At 37.0% G+C, this 20267-nt stretch overlaps 1 protein-coding gene across 2 annotated transcripts; it reads right to left on the minus strand.

Moving 5' to 3' along the window:
- Positions 1-17: 17 nt before the first annotated feature.
- On the minus strand, positions 18-19501 carry nsmaf (neutral sphingomyelinase (N-SMase) activation associated factor). 2 transcript variants are annotated; one of them, XM_065261764.1, is made up of 31 exons: positions 19419-19501; positions 16751-16840; positions 16478-16556; positions 16331-16395; positions 15764-15800; positions 15635-15685; positions 15444-15515; positions 15321-15368; positions 15181-15233; positions 13857-13986; positions 13696-13767; positions 13472-13580; positions 11973-12149; positions 11805-11884; positions 11259-11349; positions 11069-11132; positions 10933-10984; positions 10706-10826; positions 10319-10450; positions 8958-9000; positions 8666-8826; positions 8100-8208; positions 7955-8013; positions 5291-5355; positions 5143-5210; positions 4944-5067; positions 3190-3273; positions 2210-2360; positions 2018-2120; positions 1828-1937; positions 18-1453 (listed from the first exon to the last, which is right to left on the minus strand). In XM_065261764.1, the coding sequence occupies exons 1-31, from the start codon at positions 19454-19456 to the stop codon at positions 1359-1361; spliced, it is 2733 nt and encodes a 910-aa protein (XP_065117836.1). In that variant the 5' UTR covers positions 19457-19501; the 3' UTR covers positions 18-1358. The 2 variants fall into 2 exon arrangements, with proteins under 2 accessions (XP_065117836.1, XP_065117837.1); XM_065261765.2 differs by lacking the exons at positions 10319-10450; positions 10706-10826; positions 10933-10984; ... (14 more) ...; positions 16751-16840; positions 19419-19501 and having other exon boundaries at positions 8666-8856.
- Positions 19502-20267: the final 766 nt, after the last annotated feature.

The following is a 20267-nucleotide window of genomic DNA, read 5'->3' on the forward strand; positions in this document are numbered from 1 at the left end:
TACAGACATGAAAGTCCTTTATGAACATATTGTTTAATACAGAAAAAAGAAACACAAACATTAAAGAAATAATCGGTCAGTATAACTTACACGTATAACAGTAATGCATTTGCAAACGTTTGGACTCCAGCATTTTTTCCATTAGGCTTAAAAACAAAAACAGATCAAAGTAAACAACAACTTAAACATCAAAATGGAAAGGTTATAAACACCCAAACATATTGCAATCTGGCCACCAACATTTTAAAACTTATTTAAGTTATTATGCTGTATGTTTAATGACAGAATAATGCATAATCTTGTGAAACTGACTTTAACATTTTTTATGAATAACACACATAACACAGAAAATCCTCTTCACTGAAGAGTCATTTCTCAAGGCATTCGGTTATAAATAGCGTATGAATATAAAATTATTCATATATACAGAAATGTGTCTATAAGCGAATATTGTAACATCTTATGTTACAGAATAATTTAATTATGCTTTCATACATAACTTGTATGTGTAATAATTTGTAGGTTTCAAGTTATTTGTAAAGCAGGCATTAAAAGACATAACTCTCAAATGATTAAAAACAAAGGCACATTTAAAACTCCTATCAAATGTGCAGCAATTGGCAAACAAAAAATAATAGTAAATTAAATCTTAACTAACTAGTAAATATACGCATAATATGCAATACAAACAAGCCTTTGACTCAAGTTATAATACAGTCTTAAACTGAAGGGCACAAATTTCAAACATAAAAATTCTGAATGCCATATGCATTCATGTTTACACTTCAGTTTTACTGTAATGTTGACCTGCAAGCATTAGTGGTAAGTTATAATATAACAGGTAAACTGATTCTTCAGTTCTTTAGTCACCTCTCATTAACGTGTTATCTTCTTTGTAAACCCGTATAATAATGTACGATTATTTATGACAGCTTATATGATTTAGTGATTATACTGATCAGCAGCTGTGCCTTTAAACGATAATATGAATTGTTGTTTGTCGGATCAATATTATTTCGACAGATTAACCACATGCATTTTATATTCAGCCAAACAAATGATTGGAAAGATATCTTAAAATACTACTAAAAACAGTATCATGCAATGCGTAAGCCATCTCTCCTCATCACCGTTTACAAGCTTAATGTCATTTAAAACTGATAACTTTGTCATAAAAATGGACCAAATTAAGTAAGGACATAACAGAGAACTAGCATTTCTCCAGTTTAAAATGTCCCATGAAATAACCGGGTGAAAATGGACTATAGTTTGTATAAAGCATGATGGATATGTGTGTGTGTGTGTGTGTGTGTGCGCGCGCGTGTGTGTGTGTGTGCGCGCGCGTGTGTGTGTGTTTGTTAATACTGGGGTTTCCACAGCCGAATTTGTTTATCTTCTCCACCCGTGATGATGTTACTGCCCTGTTCATTTATCCACATACAGGTAACTGCACCTATATTCAAAATAAACAATGACGATAAACATCAGGTGAGATACTGCCATGCACATGTGATCAAAGTTTGACTTGTTGGCTTTAGCACGTCTGCTGGCTGTAAAAAGCAAGTTTTCACAATTCAGATGGAGTAGCTGTGGATGCCATCTTGTGTCAAGACACAGGAGTTCATTTGGCACGCACATCACAGTGAAGCGGTAGCGGCTAGCCATTAAATGTACATGGGTTGTATACTCGTTATCGCAGTGCATTATGGGATTGAAGTGCACTCAATAATGTTCACTATAATTTTGGACACCACTACAATTTCAATTTAAGGGTATGGGGCTATTTTCTTACTGTCCGCTGGTTGACATCAGTTTAAATTTGATTACCTAAGTGAGCTGGGATCTTCTGGATGACTTTACTACTGAGAAGATTCCAAACGCTGAGATTTCCTGACAGTCCTCCGGTTAACACAGTGCTGCCGTCCCATAGGAAACACCTGATGAAAATACAAGCCGTGAAACTGTGTCTTTAGGTTAAAATGCGTGCATGTACTGTATTTACATGTGTGTCGTTTACCTTTGTTCTTCTTCTGCACGTACAGTAGAGATGAGCGTTCCTGTCTGTACATCTGTGACCGCCAAACACGAGTCCTCGCCAACACTTAGAATATGTCTACTGTCTGAACAAACATACACATAGCAGGTATAGCACAGGTCACAGGTTCAATTTCATCTTTCGTATGCAAACGCAAGTGTCAAAATGACTGACCGGGACTGTAGGCCACCTGATGGATCTTTCCAGAATGGCACGACAGCTGGTGAAGCGGCAAAGGATGGCTGAGATCCCACACGCTGAGGGTTCCTTCCCTGGTGCCCGTTGCCAAAAGCGTGCCAGTCGGACTGAGATCCAAAGTATTAACCTGAGCACACAAACACATTCATACTTAAATTATAACAGCAGCAAGTTAAACCATAACAAACATCATCATGATTGCAAAAGTCAAGTACTATTTTCTAAACCAGGGTTTCCCAAACCCCTGATGGTTCGTAAGGGAACTGCAGGGGGGAAAATGTATTAATTATTACAATTAAATCATAAAATCTAAATAAATAATGAATCTAATAATGGGTAATATTAACAATAACCATGTCAAATACTACTGATAAAAACCTTCAAATGGATTAAAATGTGCTTTTGAAATATTTACTTAAAATCTCAGGGGGTTATTTAAGTAAAAAATTTATGTCAAGGGGGTTCGGCTGACAAAAAAAGTAAAGAAAACCCTGAACCAAACAAATACAAATTAGTATTTGTACTATTTTCTAAATTTTGCATTTAGTTAATGCATTCCTTGGGCACAATCATTTAATATTCATTGAATTAATAATGAAAAATTTTAAAGAAATAATTCATGATTAAATATTATGTTACCCGGTCTGTGAAAACCCAGCTGAAGTATTTGTTTGTGATTTATTGTTTCTACATCCAATACAATACTGACAGAATAAGATCACATCAATGATTGAAATTAAACTTTGATGCGCCAACCCTCATCATTAGATTATGAGACTTGGATTTCCAGACAGGGTCACAGATTTGAATACAACTATAGTATATGAGGTGAATTCAGGCAGATGGGGACACGTTTTGACATGGAGATGATGTTCAACGATTTTTTTTTTTTTAATAATAAGCCGATGTTAAATTATGAAAAATGTACAAGCGTGTTGCAGAGTAACAGCACTGACCCCAGCTTCATGCTCGAATTCAGCCAGCAGATCAAAGCGAGTCTTCTTATTACTGGAGATATCAGCTGCTACACACCTCCACATCTGATAAAACACAGAGAAAGCATGTAAGTACTGAGCACATGATAGGAAATTCAATGAGCAGTTTGTTTGTGTGATACCTTCACATCCAGACAGATCATATCACACATAAAAATAGCAAGACCTTTCTCGAAATGCAAGCTTATTGGCTAGATTTACACAGTTTCTTGGTGCTGATGTGCACAGGAGTCTATTAGTCCTTTATATGACTAATACTGCTTTAAATGATATCAGGTTTGTCACCTCATGTTATATAAAAGACAAACATTAGTTAAGTTCACATTTATGCACTTGCCAACATAACATAGCACATATAGGTTGTAGATTTTTAGTATGTGTGTTCCCTGGAGATAAAACCCATAAACTAGGGCTGCAACTTACAATAGGCTTTATGCCCAGCTGCACTTCTTCCTGAACTTCAGCCAGCTCCTTGTTTCCTGTCTTCCAATATTGGACAAACTGATTTATCCAGGTGTGTCTGATTATTGTTGTTGTGACTACTGAGGTCAGGTACACCTGGATTAATCAGTTTGTCCAATAATGGAAGACAGGAAACAAAGAGCTGGCTGAAGTTCAGGAAGTAGCGCAGCTGGGCATAAATCCTATTATAATCAAAATCATTCGATTAATCGATTAAAAACCTAAACAATAATCTATTCAATTAATTTTTTTTACTTATAGCAAAATAAAACCCCATATTTGCGTATCCATGTGCATAAGTGTACTTTAAAAAGTGAAAAAGCCACACATTGAGATTTACTAATATTGGGGCAGTTTCCCGGATAGGGTTTATCATAGACTAAAATTAATGTTTGAACCACCTTAATTTAAAACATTTTGCACTGACATATCTTTGTCTTAAGATGCACACCAGGAATGTTTTATGTAAGTTTTTTTTTTTTAAACTCCGTAAATGTCTTTCTAACTTTGTATTTTTGTCTTGTTTTCAATAGAAATATCTAAAAATTCTTAAATCAAGATGTATTTTCTCGATTAGAAAAAATGACCTAAGAAAATAAGTCTTTTTAAAAACTAAAAAGTCTAGTTTTTATCTAAAAACAAGACATATTTTCTTAGGTAACTGTGCTCATCAAAAAAAAAAATCTTAATATCTTAATTTAAGAAGTTTTAGATTTTTGTACTGAAAACAAGACAAAATACTACGTAAGAAAGTCATTTTTGCAGTGTAGTCCTGGATTAATCTAAACCCTGTCCGGGAAACTGGCCCCATAATCTTAATTTTTTTAAAGCCTTAAACAAAAATATTGGTCATTTTTTAAATAGTACAATGTATTAAATGTCAAAATACTAAATGTATTGAGTTCAATCAATCTTTAGGCATGCACTGCAAAAAATGATTTTCAAGAAAAGATTTTGTTAGTAATTTTGTCTTGTTTTCAGTAAAAAAACATATTTTTACTGAAAACAAGACAAAAATACTAAGAATTTTTTTCTTAAAAATATTTTTTTTGTAGTGTTTAGTTCAATCAATCTTTAGGCATGTGCTGGTGAGGAAATTTTGCCATAGATTATTAAACTCCTTGTGATCTTAAACTTTAGACCTTGATAAGTTAAAACATTATTTGTTATCAACTTAACAATCCAGTCTAATTGGACAGTTTTTAGTCAGAAAAATAAGCCATTTATGTTTAAAGGTTGAAGCTTTGTTTCACCTTCACAGTGGAATCCCATGATGCCGTGTAAAGTTTGTCATCTCTCCAGCACATGTGACTGACCGCATCATCGTGACCCATTAAAGTATCTTGTCTTCTTCCAAACGCTATGGAGTAAAAATACCTGCAGAAAACAGTACAGGTGTTAAAGAAAGACTTGGGGAGATTAAATGAGAGCGATGGAGATTGAAGGTCTTACACGTTATTGTCCCAGGAAGAGCACACAACAATCTGATCATCAGGTAACATCAGGCAGGAGGACAAAGCCTTGAAAGATAAACAGTCTGAGTTTAAGTGTGAATGTGAAATGACTGCCTTTATTATATACTGTATGTTAGACTACATACCATGTTGGAAAAGGACACACTTCTTTGCAGGACGCCATCTTTAGAGGACATCTTCATTGTAGAGTCTATGTAGAGACAGCCATATTTATTACTTTTATATAATAGATACACATAACAGTGATAATAGATTATAAAAAGATCACATGCAAGTAACACAAATGTGATAAAGACACACTTAGAGATCATTTAAATATAACATTAAATCATAAGACATTTGCATTATCTATACATTAGAATTTTACAGCAGTAAAATTGTGCATGCACCCACAGATTCCGGAAAATCATTGGCAGTGTAAATTAACCAAAATCAAATGAAATTCAAAATCAAATTTTTCCTGTGTATTTTCCGTAATCTGTGCGTGAAAAGAGCTTTGGGCATTCTGAAGCCTTCTTCATAACAACTGAACTCGTCTTCTTTAAGTTCTTGATGATCTTGGTGCAATCGTCCGAACAGCAGTTCATTTTCATGGAGACTTCATCTGACTTTTGAAGTATTATGCAAATTGCATTAATAATAACTGAGGCGGCAGACTTTCTTAAAACTTTTGGCCACAGCTGTCACTGATGTAGGTACCCATTAGTGTTGGGCGATATGAGATTGTCCTATTGTCAGCCTGTGAGATCGCCTTCACTTGATTGTTGGACAAAAAAGAAGCAAGGGCAACACTGTCATGAACGCAACCTTCTTAAAACTGATGACATAAATCTGAGCGGGTCATTAAACCCAGGCACTCTTTAAAATTTTCTACGTGCCAGGGAGTGAGAACAAGACACTCGCTGGTTATAAACCCCTGTGTGCCAACCTCTCTAGTGCAAGGAAATGTCAGTGCCGCGCGTATTACAAGCTCATGTGTGAGGAAGTTCAGGTGCTAGAAGGAGTCCATCCATGCGCATTCAGGTCCGAGACGCGCGTATTAAGTCCAGGTGCGTGCAAGAGGAAATCCAACAGTACCCATGTTCAAAAAAATTATAATAATTTCCAATTTATTATTTCCAATTTCCTTATTCAATTCAATTTTATTTATATAGCGCTTTTCACAATTGGTAATTGTTTTAAAGCAGCTTTACATTAATAAAAGCACTGAAAAGCACAGAAAAATCGACAGATAGCTTAATATAATACAGATAGCATAAGCAGCTAAATTTGCTGCGGCTATGAATCAACATTATAAGCGAGCGTATTAATAATATAACGTATAGAAGAGGGTGCTAAGTTAAGCCAATGATGGCTGACTCGGATGAATACTTGGCTTTTTGACGGGGTTCGGCCATATCTTAGATTTTTTTCCACCGAACCGAACCCTAAGCTTGCGCTACGCTGGTCGACGTCACGCGGCCGTTGATTACACACATCAGGTGCTGACGTGGAGATAAGTGTTTTTTTTTTCGGTGAGCCTTAGGGGCGTTTCACATTTCGTGGACGCACCTGGAAAAACTAACGCCCCATTCAGACAGCCAACGACAAGCAGTAGCAGAGCGACGCGATCTCATTCATTTCAATGGAAACCTGGCGACTTCCGGCGACACGAGCGAAAGTGACCGTTGGTGACCGTATGGGCGTGTCCAGCGATGCGAGAAAGTTAAGAAAAGTTTAACTTTATGCAAATGTCGAGCGAAGTTCGGGAGCTACTTCCAATGAGAACAAAGCAGTGGAGTTCACGTCATCCTTCTCTCGTCAGTTACTGGCGTGGATGGTACTCATTTGTTTATGACAAGCAGATTTAGAAACGCCTCATTGAAAGAGACGGGTGACACACAGCGATAACATCGCTGGTTGTCTGAATGCGGCGTAACGCATCGCACCGCATCGCTTTCATTGTGCTTTGCAGTCGGGCTATCAAAATGCATCCCCGCCCTGCCCGTCGGGCTATCTTGACTTATAGGGAGGAAAAAATATATTTAAATGCTTATGTACCCTCTCACAGATTAGGATGGGTAATTGTGGTGTATGAAATTCAGGCATTGGGTATTTAAATTGCGTTTGAGCGCACGCTCGAGTTTAACTTTCACTTTCGCGATCGGGCGAAGCCGCAGTACAGGAAGCAATCCGTACTGATTTGTCATGGATTTTTGTGCAAATCCTCCAACTTCGTCCTGTCAGTCATTACTATCCTCACGTAAGAAAATTAAATCTCTCGCAGCAAGCTTTAAAGTGATATAGGGCAGTGTAGAATCGCTCTTAAAGCGACAGTAGCCCCTGTTTTTCTGATCGAAAAACTGATCCAATCTCTAACTGGATGATCCAAACTGTGAGTTTTGTGACCCACTGAACCACTTTTAAATGGTGGGTATATCTAGTGTGGGGATGAGCAGGAACAGTTGGTTTACATGGAAATCCAGTTTTTTGTTTGTTAAAAAACCAACAGCATCAAAACAACAACAAGAATAGCAGATTAAACATTGTGGTTAGAGGCCCTATTGGCTTTGTATTGGCAAAATTTCGGGCAACCAAAAACTGAAGAGTGCCTGCCCGAAGGGCTACCAGGGATTTAGAAATTTTGCGAGCCCTGTAATGGAATAAGGATGCGAGTAGGATTCGGTATTCGGTTTCGGACGAATCTTAAACAGTGGATTCGGTATTCGGCCGAACCCAAAAAATCTGGATTCGGTGCATCCCTAGTTTTAATAAGTCAAAAAATTAGAAGCAGAAGTAAAACAACTAACCTAGAGATGTTGAGAAGATCCAGTCACCCGTGAGAGGCACAGCAATGCCGGTTACTGCCCTGCACAACAAATACAGCAGTAAACAAAAAGATCAAACTCCTTTCTGAGTCTGTGTGCGAATAAAAACAAACAAACAAACACTCACTCTTTATGTAGTTTGTGACAGGACTGCAGTGTGAGTTTGTTCATGTTACTCCAGGCCATTTTCTTACTCTCCTCTGTCAGATCTTCAAATGACTCCATACTGGGTGACACTGACCAAAAACATCATCATCATCATCACAAAATGCTCATGGACACCATCAAAATATACAGGAGCACTTATGTGTGTTCCTCTTATGTTTTACACTGCTGTAAACATCTTGAGATCTGATTACAAGAGATCAGTCGAGGCAGATATAATGTCTGAATCTCTCAAACCACATACAGTAGACAACATTAGAGATTAGAAGAAAAAAAAATTATGAGAACTAAATGTCAACGCAATAAAATAGACAATTAATCGTCACAATTTATCAGACAATTTAATAATCGTGACAACCCTATTAGAGATGCTGTGTGACGTTGGTCAGGAGACATCCAAAGACCCCTGGCTTTTAACCACGTGAACTTTGGTTATTATGGATATTTTGAGACCTCGTGACTGCTCAAGTTACTCTCCAATAATAAAATTTTTGTGTTTAACAGACGAAGGAAAGGTGCGTGTCGTACCTGGTGAGAACTCGCTGCTGCTGAGGCTCGGCGTCGCTGACAGATTGTGAAATCGTGAAGTGATGCGCTGAGGATGAGGAATGGTGAAGAGCTGCCGGGGCGTTTGTCCAAACTCCAAAATCTGAGTTAACATGGCGATTTTCTGATCTGGGTCCTCGATGCTGCAGAAACACACAGACTAAAAATGTACACTGACAAATATAAAACGCACATAAACACACAACACCACATTCAGAAAGTAAAGGCAAGAAGCATTCGTTGCAGATATATTTGAATTTGATGAAATATTTACCTATCACAGTCAACTCCTCCCTCATATGTTAATGGATGGAAGACTGTAATATAGCAAACATCATTATATTTATACTGCGTACATTTATTAGCATTACTTCATTTATTCAAAGTCATTAAAAAAGGAATAGTTCGATCAAAAAAGAAAATAAGTGTAAATCTGATACAGGATGAAGGTAAGTAAATAAAAAATGTACTTTAAACTCAATTTAAAATGCTATACTTAGCCTGGTATATAAGGCAGTCATTCCAGAAAAACGCAGAGTTTTTTGTGATTGTTGCGGGCAAAAATCCTTGATCTTACGAGTTTTCTTAAAAAATGCGGGATATTGATGCACTTTTATGCGATGAACTGCGGGAACTTGCAAAAACGGCATGAACTTGCAAAAATGTTTGCAGCTTTTCATTGATGTTCACGTCGCGTAATTACGTAACTTCCTAACATTACTATGACAACAGGGAACATGGCTGCGCATGTGTGTAGTAAATGCAACATTCAACTTTCTGCTAAAAATGTAATTGAAAATTTTTTATGAAATCATGCAAGCCCTGTATATTTTGCGAGCAGAAATCTGCAATTTATGCGGCGTATTTAAAAAAAATGCGGATTATGCATAGAATCATGCGATCGCAGAATCGCGTTTTTCCGGACCGATAAGAGATAATGTATGTAGGCAGCAAATTGTTATCAGAGAAATACGCCACGACAGTGTGATCTTATTTTGCAATAACAACCTGCTGTCTCTACATTATCCAGCTTATTCACGGCTAATTCATTTTTCATAACTAATGTAAGGAATATTAAATATTAGGGGTGTAACGAGACACTTAATTCACGAGACGAGACAAAACACGAGTCCACTGGACAAGATTTTACCGTGTGTTATTAGTTTTGAGCGATAGTTATCTAAAAAGAATGAACCTTGAAATGTTGCGACTGGCCAATCAGAATCAAGCATTTTAAAGGTGGTGTGTGTAAATTATAGCGACATCTAGAGGTGAGATTGCAAATTGCAACCAACAGCCCACCCCTCAATTTCAAAACGCATATGGTAGCGCAACAAAACAAACATGTCATCGTCTGAAACAATGTAGGGACAAAACGTGATTAGCAGAGAGCTAATCTAGAAACATGACGCGACCATTGTAAGGGGACCTGCGGTGTATGCAAATAAAACGGCTCATTCTAAGGTAATAAAAACAATACAGTTCGTCTTTATACACCACTAATAATATAATTATGTACATTATATTGCATTTCTGTCAAGAGATCCTCCTAAAAGTGACACAATGCTGTGTAATAAATATGCTATAATTTCATCATTGTAATTGGTTGATGTGAATACATGAGTTGTGATTTACCGTTGTGGGCTGCCACAGCTTCACTTCCCCTCTGTTTGTAGCCAAAAATGAGATCGATCCACTCGTGCAGATGTTCAGACACATACTGACTCTCCAACGCTAAATTCTGTTTCTGAAGGAAGTCATCTGCGTCTGCAAACACACACACACACACAACACAAACAAGAAAACCACACGTTACATCACACAGAAATCAAAAAAATCAGGCCATAATGTGGTGATTTCATACATATCCATAATGTTCTTTGAAGTTTATTACTAGCATATCATCACAATTGCAAATCTATCATAAATACAGCACTAGGAATATCACCCATCACTAGATGGCAGAGACCTTTAAAAATTCACAAAGCATGAAGCTAAAGAGGAAAAAGGTGAAATGTGAACCTGACGCCCATGGTGGAAGTTCAACATCTCCGACTCTTCCTCCTCCCTGCCGTCTGCCGAGATTCAACACCAGCAGATTCTTTAGAAAACTGCCGTCACTCCCGTAAAACTCAGGTATGAGCTGACAAACACAAACCAAATCAAATCAAACACTTTTCATGTCACAGATTCAGAGCACTTCACAAAATACTGTAAAGTTGGCTTTATTGAACTGAAACGTTTCTCACCTCTTTAAAATCTGTGCCTCCCTCTAAACAGTTCTTCCATGTTTCTCCAACACTGCACGAAGAAAACAAAAAAAAAACAATGATGTACACACACACATTTACGCTCTTATGTCTGCGTCTGCATGTATGCAAATACCTGTTAAACATTCGGTCCGCATGATCAAAGCGTCCGTTTTGCAGGCACAGCATGTATTCAGGAGCTAAGAAGAGAAACAAAGACAAAATTTTATTAAACTAACACCTGGAATTAAACCATCAACATATGAGATAATACCGCAAACAACACCACAAAGTGTCATTTAGTTAACAAATCAACCAAGACTCACCGACTCTGACCAGGTAGAAGAGCACATATCCAGGTGAAGAGTAATGACTGCCGTACATAAATCGTGGTTCGGGCATATCTCTGTAGCGTTCCTGAAGCACACATACACAATACTTAAATAAAACAAAATACAGAAACGGACACCATTTCTGTATATCATTGTTAGGGCTGTCACAATGATTAAATAATCGTCTCATCGCGATTGTTTGACCTCATCGTGATGATTTCAGATCACCGCAATGATTGCACATCTCTCTAAAAACACAAGGGGGAGCTGCAGCGCCCGTATAATGAGTTAGTACCAGATTACTTTTAAATATGTCTTACTTGTATTAATATTTACTGCCAGATAAACCTTGCAAAAGATTTAATTTAAATAATTACAACAATATGTGAAAATTATTTCATAAACAAAGAAATTAAATGTCAAAGCAATAAAATAGGCAAATAATCGCCACAATTTATTAGGCAATTAACCGTCAGCCAAATCTCATAACCGTGACAGCCCTAATCATTGTGTATAAAGCTCCTCCGTGTGATTTCTTACCAGCAATCTCTCCAGTCTCTCTGTGTTCAGAGCTCCGATCGGTTTACTGAGATCTCGAAACGAAGCAGGGTTCACCAAATCTGAAAGATCACACAAATATCTCTCAATATAATATTAAAGCACAGACCTGCAGCTCACGGGAAAGAAAAGAAAGAGAGAGAGACTGACCGAGTTGTGCACTGGTGTAGTCGCTCAGGACCCAAGGGAACACAGGATACTGGGAAAGATCATTGACACTGCGGTCGGCTAAATTGTTGAGATGAAGCAGGTACTGATAGTTGGTGATCAGACCTCTCTGCCATTGCAGCATGTAGCTCTCGGCCGTTTGCTCGGTCATGTGATTCTCTAAAACATACACACAACACACTTCTGTCAACATCAGATCTTCTTTTATAACATCATACCAACTTCAGGAGGGCAAGGTCACTGAAATTATTTGGCGTTCGATTGCTGGTAGTTGACTAGATAGAAAAGAGAGACTCAATCCTGCAGCCCATATATAATAGGGGTAAGAGGGGCACAACCTAAAGCAGGGTTAAGATCAATATATCATACAGATCATTTATTATATCATGTTAAAATTGTCACTTTGTAGGTGTGTGCAAAAATGTGCCGTTTTGGGTGTGTCATTTAACATGCAAATGAGCTGATCTCTGCACTAAATGGCAGTGTTGTGGTTGGATAGTGCAGATTAAGGGGCGGTATTATCCCCTTCTGACATCACCAAGGGAGTCCAATTTCAATGAGCTATTTTCCACATGCTTGCAGAGAATGGTTAACCAAAACTAAGTTACTGGGTTGACCTTAATCACATTTTCTAATTGGAGACCCAATTAAAGCACTTAAACATGGAAAAAGTCAGATACTCAGGGTTAATTTCAAATTCAAGGACCTTTCAAGGACTTTGCAGGTCCAATACCCTCAAATTCAAGGACTGAATATGAGGCACATTTCAAGGGAGAGTAACGTTACATTGTGTTACCTTTTAAGATACATTGTTACAGTTCCCTTTCGAGGGAACTCGCGCTGCGTCACTGCGGTGACACTTTGGGGACGCCTCCAGTGGTAAGTGCGTCTGAATGTGTATATCAAATTCAACCAATGGTGAGGCTTAACAACAAAGACAGGGTGACGCGGGAGACAGGAAGTATATCGCTATCTGAAATATTGCCAAAGACGGCGTTACAGAGACGCAGGAAGTATGGCAAGGGAGACGCAGCGTCTCGTTCCCTTCTCAGGGAACAACAGTCACATACGTAACCCGAGACGTTTTCATGTGTCAAACACAACTATGCAAAAAAGCATTTTGGTATGAATCAACATTTGCATTCAGAAGATATAAGCATTTAAAGCGAACAGTTAAGCATTTTAAGAATTTTATGATATTATCCTTCACTACGCAGGGAATAATATGGATTTTTTTCTTGCATAAAATAGATTCAAGCACTTTTAATGACCTGTATCTATGTATGTATATTTTTTAAAACTTACTTCCCAGGGCCTTTTCCCCCCATATTCAAAAACTTTCAAGGATTTCAAGGACCCGTTGGAACTCCTGAATTTCATGGTATGTCCCCTTTAAATATTTTCGATTGATTATGCCAAAGCCAAAAATCTTTACTTTGTGCCCCGCTCTACCCTACATGCTGTATGCAAATGAAGCCTACCAAGGAAAGTAGCGATATAGTAGTAAAGCTCATCTCTCTCTTTAGTGTTGTAAAACCTCAGGTAGATGTCAGATCGCAGATCGTTCTCTGTGCAGAAGACTTCAAGGCCCTAAACACACACACATACACGTAATACAGATACATAAAAGCATATAATAATTTAATATATGAATGCCAGATACACACAACTGAATATTACACATTTCCTAGAAGTACACACTCACCAAAGGCTTTAGCCCATGTCTCCGTTTGTAGATCCGTCTTACGCTGTGCAACCCGATCAGCACCACCGAATCCTTTCAGAAACGCATGAGAACAGCAGTGAAGGTCAAGCTCAATCTCAAGAAAACATCTATCGGAAAGCCTTGACGGCACGTGAACTCACGGGATATTCATTCATCGGCTGGAAGTAAAGATTGTGATCTGTGATGCAGACGTGACCGGCATTCGTCACCAGAGGTGAAACCATCTCTGCTACACACTCCATGTGTGGACGCTCGGTTACGCACTGAAAACTTCAAACGCATACATATGTCAGCACTTAAACAATATTTATTTTTGATCACAAATCTGAAACAAAAGATATTTGAGGTAACACAGGCATGATGTGATGTTTGCAGAAAAAGCCTATTGTGTTATTTCACTATTTACACATACTGCACACAAAAATATGGAGCCCCTAAGGGGACATGGAGCAAAAATTAAATAAAGTTTAGTTTCGTGTGCGCACGTGAAACTATCGCATGTGCACGTGAAAACTAAAACTTAAACAAAACAATTCTGCACATGAAGGTTTCGCGTCAGCACATGATCGGTACAAAAATGACAAGAGCTTTTAAAAAAATTTATTTGATCAGCTTTACAAAATTATGCGAATCATAGTGCACCAGGTCACCTGGATCTCATAAAAACAAAATGTGACTGGTCAGTGTTACTGTGCGTTCACACCAGACGCAAATGAATGAAATAAATTGCGCTATTCTGAAACTGAAATGCTTTCGTTGCAAAACCCTCTAAATGCATGCAAGCTTTATGGCATAATCTACACTTCACTGTCCTTTCTGAATAAAAATAAAATGCTCAAAAATTCAGTCAATATCCTAATATATAATATTTGCGCAAAGTTAGACACTTCAACATTTTGAGTTAACTTAATTCGTGCATGAAATTTAGATGCAAATACGCTCATTTTGCCAGCTTTAGCTAGCTTGTAGTCTCAATATGTATATATATCTCTCAAATTTAGTAAAGAGTGTTTTTAACAACTAACCAGATTGTACAACCTCCTCTTTTTATTCCTGTTACTATAAAAGTACGAAGATATGCGGCACGAATATCTGCCAAAGTTCAGATTTTCAACTTGTGCGTTTTGCGCGAATCACGTCAAACGTCCTAAATTCTCGCCATGTCATTCGTGCCACGTCATTAATGTCACCTCATTCGCGCAAATCGCAGTAGAGGATGTCTATCGCATCTTTGCATTGACTTAACATGTAAATCACTTGCGCTGAACGCTTCATTCGCGTCTGGTGTGAACCCACCATTAGGAATAGGCCGATATATTGCAGTTGCCGAAATATTTTTGTTTGTTTGTTTATTATTGGTATTGATAAGCATTTTTAATCTTTGTGTTCATAAATTAGTTGTTCCTTATCAAAAGAAACTTAAATATCTGACAGACAGTAAAATGATCTGATGTCTATTCTTACCTGTTTTTATCAAAACATGTTCTTGCCAACCTGGACTGCAGGATAGCTGCAATCTGCGAAAGAAACACAAATATTCAGTAATGTAACAATCACTTATCATAACTAATATAGGTACATGTGCATGTATTTTTATTACTAACCATAGCTGTCTGGTCACCCAACTTATCCAGACAAGATGCTCTGTATAACTGTAACAACAGCAATGTCATTTATTTAACAAACAATATAAAAATCTCACTCAAAAAGTGAAATCAAAAACCAACCTGTAGTAAAATCTGAACAACATCTTCAGTTTTACTGGACTCTTCCAGCTGAAAAATAATCTTTTTATCTCCCTAAAATAAAATATTTCATACATTCATGTTAAACACCTCTATAAGAATGCCAATAAGCAATACCTTACTAAGATAACAAGGACAAAAACAAATGCAGGCACACAAAACAATAAACTTACCCTGTCGTATTTATATGGAGCAACCACATTTCCTTCTTTAATGAGATAAATCTGAGAAAAAAAAGAGAAAATACACAATTAAAAACAGAAATAATGCAAGACAACATGTGAAAATGTGCACACGCTCACCTGCCGGGTTTCTATAAGAATACGTGGAGGTTTACTTCTGCAACATGAGACATGAAGAAGGAAATGAAAAGGGGAAAGAACATATTTACAAAAGAAACTAGATTTTAAAATAAATAAAAATCCCCCTTAGAAAAAAACTAAAACAGCATTTATCACAATCATTACAGAGATACAACAACAAACAACATATAAAGAGTTCAGATGCAAAACTCTCTAAGTGCGTCTGACATGTTTTCTTGTAAATAAGCAGTTTTATTAGTCTTTAAGGTTCAGTAATTTCACTTTAATGGCAATGTAAAGGTTTATTAATCAGTAACTGAAATGCTATATTTTCACAAATGTCATTTAAATAATATTTAAATCTCTTTCGCTGCAAAACCCTCTAAGTGCAGAGTCTCTGGTCACTCTTCGCTGACCTTTCTGAATAAAGATAAAACACTCAAATATTCATTCTATATCCTAATTGAAGAAAAAGTATTTTATGAATGCCTAATACGAGAGGATTCACGCAACATTCAGCGGCTTTTGCATCTAAGCTCTTCATGTAAATGGGATTGAAAGTGTTACTTTATAAATGGATTGAGGTCCGTTTCTTCCACTGCCTCAATTCCTCTGCAGTCTTTAAGAGGAATCTGTATGAAAGAAAATGAATAATCTTACCGTAAGGTAAAGAGAGAATCATCAGATGACAAAATGATGAGATATGAATCATACCTTTAAAATAGGCTCAAGCACATCCTCTGGTTCATATATGACTGATTTGGAGCAGATCTTTAAAGAGCCACTCTTGCGTCTAGGTATAGAGAAACACAAGAGATCAGCTTTCTTAAACCATTGATGCTAAACAGTAAGGAATAGTAAGGCAGAAGAAAAAACAAACAGATGACAGCTATGAGAAGGCACAAAAACAGCATTTGTTATGCGTGTCCTGTCTGTAACCTTTCACATTTTCCTCATGATTTATTCAACATCATTTCAGTTCCTCACCTGTTCACTTCTGTACGTCTGCCGCTCAGATTATATGCTGTGTGTTGTTCAAAATAATGTTCTTCCAAGTCCAGCAACAGCAGGGAAAATCTAAATAGAAACATTTAAGACATTGTGAAGACTGGTACCCATGACATCTATAAAATAAACAAGACAATTAATTATATAAACAAATTGGGTGGCTCTCAATAGAGAAACATGGTAAATGTATACTATAAATTAAGGATGCACTGATATATCGGCAAATATAAGGTATCGGCAGATAAAAGTAATTTTTCACTTCACTTTTTCAATTTTTCAATCAAAAGGTGTTGCACCCCTAGGATTTCATGGAATAATTTGAAACATTGGGTAAAAGCAGAACTATCGGTTTGTGTCGTTATCTGTAAATGTCATATTAAGTAATCAGATATCGGTATTGACAGACAAACGTTGTATCGGTGCATCCCTATTACAATTTCAATCATAATTTAAAGGTCTACTGTGTACATTTTAGCTAGTGATAGACCGATATATCGGCCAGCCGATATATCGGGCCAATATTTGCGAGTTTTATGTGTATCGGCATTGGCCGTATTCGCCGATTTTTTTCAGGCATTATTTACAGACAGAGTGCTGGAAGCCGCAAGCGATTGCAGGTCATGTGACTAAAAACAACCAACCTTTCCATGACAACATCGAAAGATTGTTCCATAGCACCCTCACCTGTTTTTACTATTTGTTGAATATAGTTTTTTTTTATGTTCAATAAATGTTACTTTTTTTAAATTGAGACTTGTAACATTTGGCATCATCATTGTGTCATTTTTATGATGTAAATTGAGTGAGCAAAAGCAGTATCGGCTCCAAATATCAGTTAAAAAAATCGGCAGCCTGTATCGGTCATCTGCTAAGGCTGATGAAACAAAAATCGGTATCGGCATCGGCACTGAAAAATCCATATCGGTCGATCCCTAGTTTTAGCAACATCTAGCGGTGAGATTGTGAATTGCAAACAATGGCTAATGCAGGGTTCACACCAGACGCAGTAGAGGCGGCAAGCGTGAGTGATTTACATGTTAAGTCAATGCAAAGATGTGAATAGGCATCCTGTGGAGCGTTGTTGCGGGAAGCGCGCAAGTTAAAAAATCTAAACTTTGGGGGATTTCTCCGCCGCATTAGCCAATCAGGACCTTCCTGTAGTAGTGACTTGATTACAGGAAGCGAGCGAAGTCTCAGCGGAGTCGTAGAAGCCCCTCCCATGACGCGAATTTTCGCGTGAATGTCTCGAATGACTAGAATTTCATGCGCGAATGAAGCGAGTAAAGTCAAGATCTTCAAGTGTCCAACTAGGCACGAATAGCGCGTTTTGCCGCCTCTACCATGACTTGTGTGAATGCACCATAGCTCATTCCTCCCTTTCGAAGCGCATAGAAAAGCTACAGTAGCCACCACAGGACAAACACATCATCGCCTGAGACAATCCCTGCTGAGAGAGTCCCAATATGAATACTATTAATCCCAAATAGTATTTAAAAATTAGATTTAGGGTACTTTCACATCTGTAGTTTGGTTCATTTGGTTCGGACATCCCGCCCCTGTTTATATAGTATGGAGAGACGACTGCACATTCTGATTGTATTCGCAATCGTAATCGTTATATACTACTTAGTATGTATACCCCACTTGAGGCAAACTATTCATTTCGAGAATGAAGTGCGGATGCGGATTGAAAATAATGTTTTAATGTGATGCAAACGGCTAAGTTTGTCCTCGAGCTGCCATCAGGCTTTTGTTGCTCGTTCTTACAGTCAACAAACACTTGCTCATCCCATAATCCACAGCAAAAACAGTACATACTTTTAGGGCATAAGACATAGTAGACGAAATGGGATTGTAATGACAAAATGCGCTCTGTAGAGCAGTTTGTCCATTTAGCGCTACTGTAGAAACATGGTGGCGCGAAATGACGACTTCAATATAGTGTATGTAGATAAAAACAATACAGTTCATTATGTAAGATCTTTATACACAACTGATCATATAGTTACGTAGATTATATTGCATTTCTATCAAGAGATCCTTCTCAAAGTTACACACTGCACCTTTAAAACAAATACTAATCTTACTGAAACATCATTAAGGTCAAACAGAAACTCCTAACAATTGCAACCTTACAAACAGAATATATGTTTTTATTCTTAAAGTCCAATTGGATATGCTGTCAAGTTTTAAATGTTAAACTGCAGGGCAGTAAGGAAAATCATTCCAGGAGCCAGAAGGTCGATCGTTCTTGATGTTTTTCGTCTGATGGAGAGACACAATATGACAACAATCTAAATAACTTTAGATCCAAATTATGATAAAAATCCCAATATGACTCCTGCATCATATTTGACTTTCTAACCATGCATAAAGTATAAATATAAAAAAACATATTTAATTAAACAGAAAGAGCGTTTATTATGACTGCACAGAAACGCGACGCTTGTCATTTTTGATAAATGTGTTTGCTTGTATTTATGTGATCCAGTGAGGTAAAGTGACACGATCAGCCTGAAGACAGAAAGCTGAGGCCGGGCGGACATGAGAAAAAACACCCCATATCACTTCCAGAAGCGTCCGATCAAACATTCACTCACATCCAGACCCTAAGTGTGCATTTAGACATCAAACTGAAGTAAAATACCTTTCTTTAACGCGCTGCTTCCTCCGAATAAACGCCATGAGCTTCAGTCGCCGCAAGCAGTGTAAACACGGAAGTCCCGCGAACCGGAAACAACCGGCGATCACGTGAAACAACGTCATTACTACATAACACGTGTCTCTGTTGCTTTAAAACAATAACAAACAGGACAGGACGATATAAAAGGTTTAAGGTTTGGTTTATTTTAGTAATGTTTACGTGTTTATTCAATACTTTATTCACCAAAGGCTGGTATGTTGTCAATTTTTATGAGGCTGCCACAAGTCGTTGTTACTGCAACATTTTCAGCTAAACCCATACGGCAAAAAACCCACATTTATTTGCCCAATAATATGTTTTAAATATATGCTAAATACATTTTGTAGAAAGTAAATCTTTAATTAAATATATTTTGAATTTGAAAATATATTGAGTTTTAACAGTCTTATATAAATATATATTTAAAAATGTATTTCAGGGGCAACAAATACATTTCTAATTTTACAACCCATTTGGCAAAATATTTTTTCCTGGCCAAAATATAAGTTTGTATAAAATATATAAAGTACAAGTATAAAATATATAAGTTTGCATAGAATATACAATTATAAAAGTATATACAAGTATATTTTTGAAGTTGAATATTTATTTAAAAATATTTAATTTTAATCTTTTCAAACCCGTTATGTTTGCAGGTTTGTAACATACAAAGTTTTTCTTCTAATGCAGCATGAAGAATATAAATGCTTTAAAATATATTTCAAAATATACGAAAATAGCCAAAAATATATTTGTGAAAAATTTATTTTGCAAAGATATTTCAGAATATATTTCATTACATTATTTTTTTTT

Source organism: Paramisgurnus dabryanus, chromosome 2 (genome assembly GCF_030506205.2).
Source record: "Paramisgurnus dabryanus chromosome 2, PD_genome_1.1, whole genome shotgun sequence".
In the NCBI taxonomy this organism is placed as follows: domain Eukaryota; kingdom Metazoa; phylum Chordata; class Actinopteri; order Cypriniformes; family Cobitidae; genus Paramisgurnus; species Paramisgurnus dabryanus.

Excerpts from the sequence above, each read along its gene's own strand:
- nsmaf (XM_065261764.1), bottom strand. The coding sequence starts at position 19,456 with ATGGCGTTTATTCGGAGGAAGCAGCGCGTTAAAGAAAG. Across the intron at positions 11,350-11,804 it reads AGAGACTGGAGAGATTGCTG|GAACGCTACAGAGATATGCC; the intron begins GTAAGAAATCAC and ends TGTGTGCTTCAG. Across the intron at positions 8,209-8,665 it reads CAGCAGCGAGTTCTCACCAG|TGTCACCCAGTATGGAGTCA; the intron begins GTACGACACGCA and ends GTTTTTGGTCAG.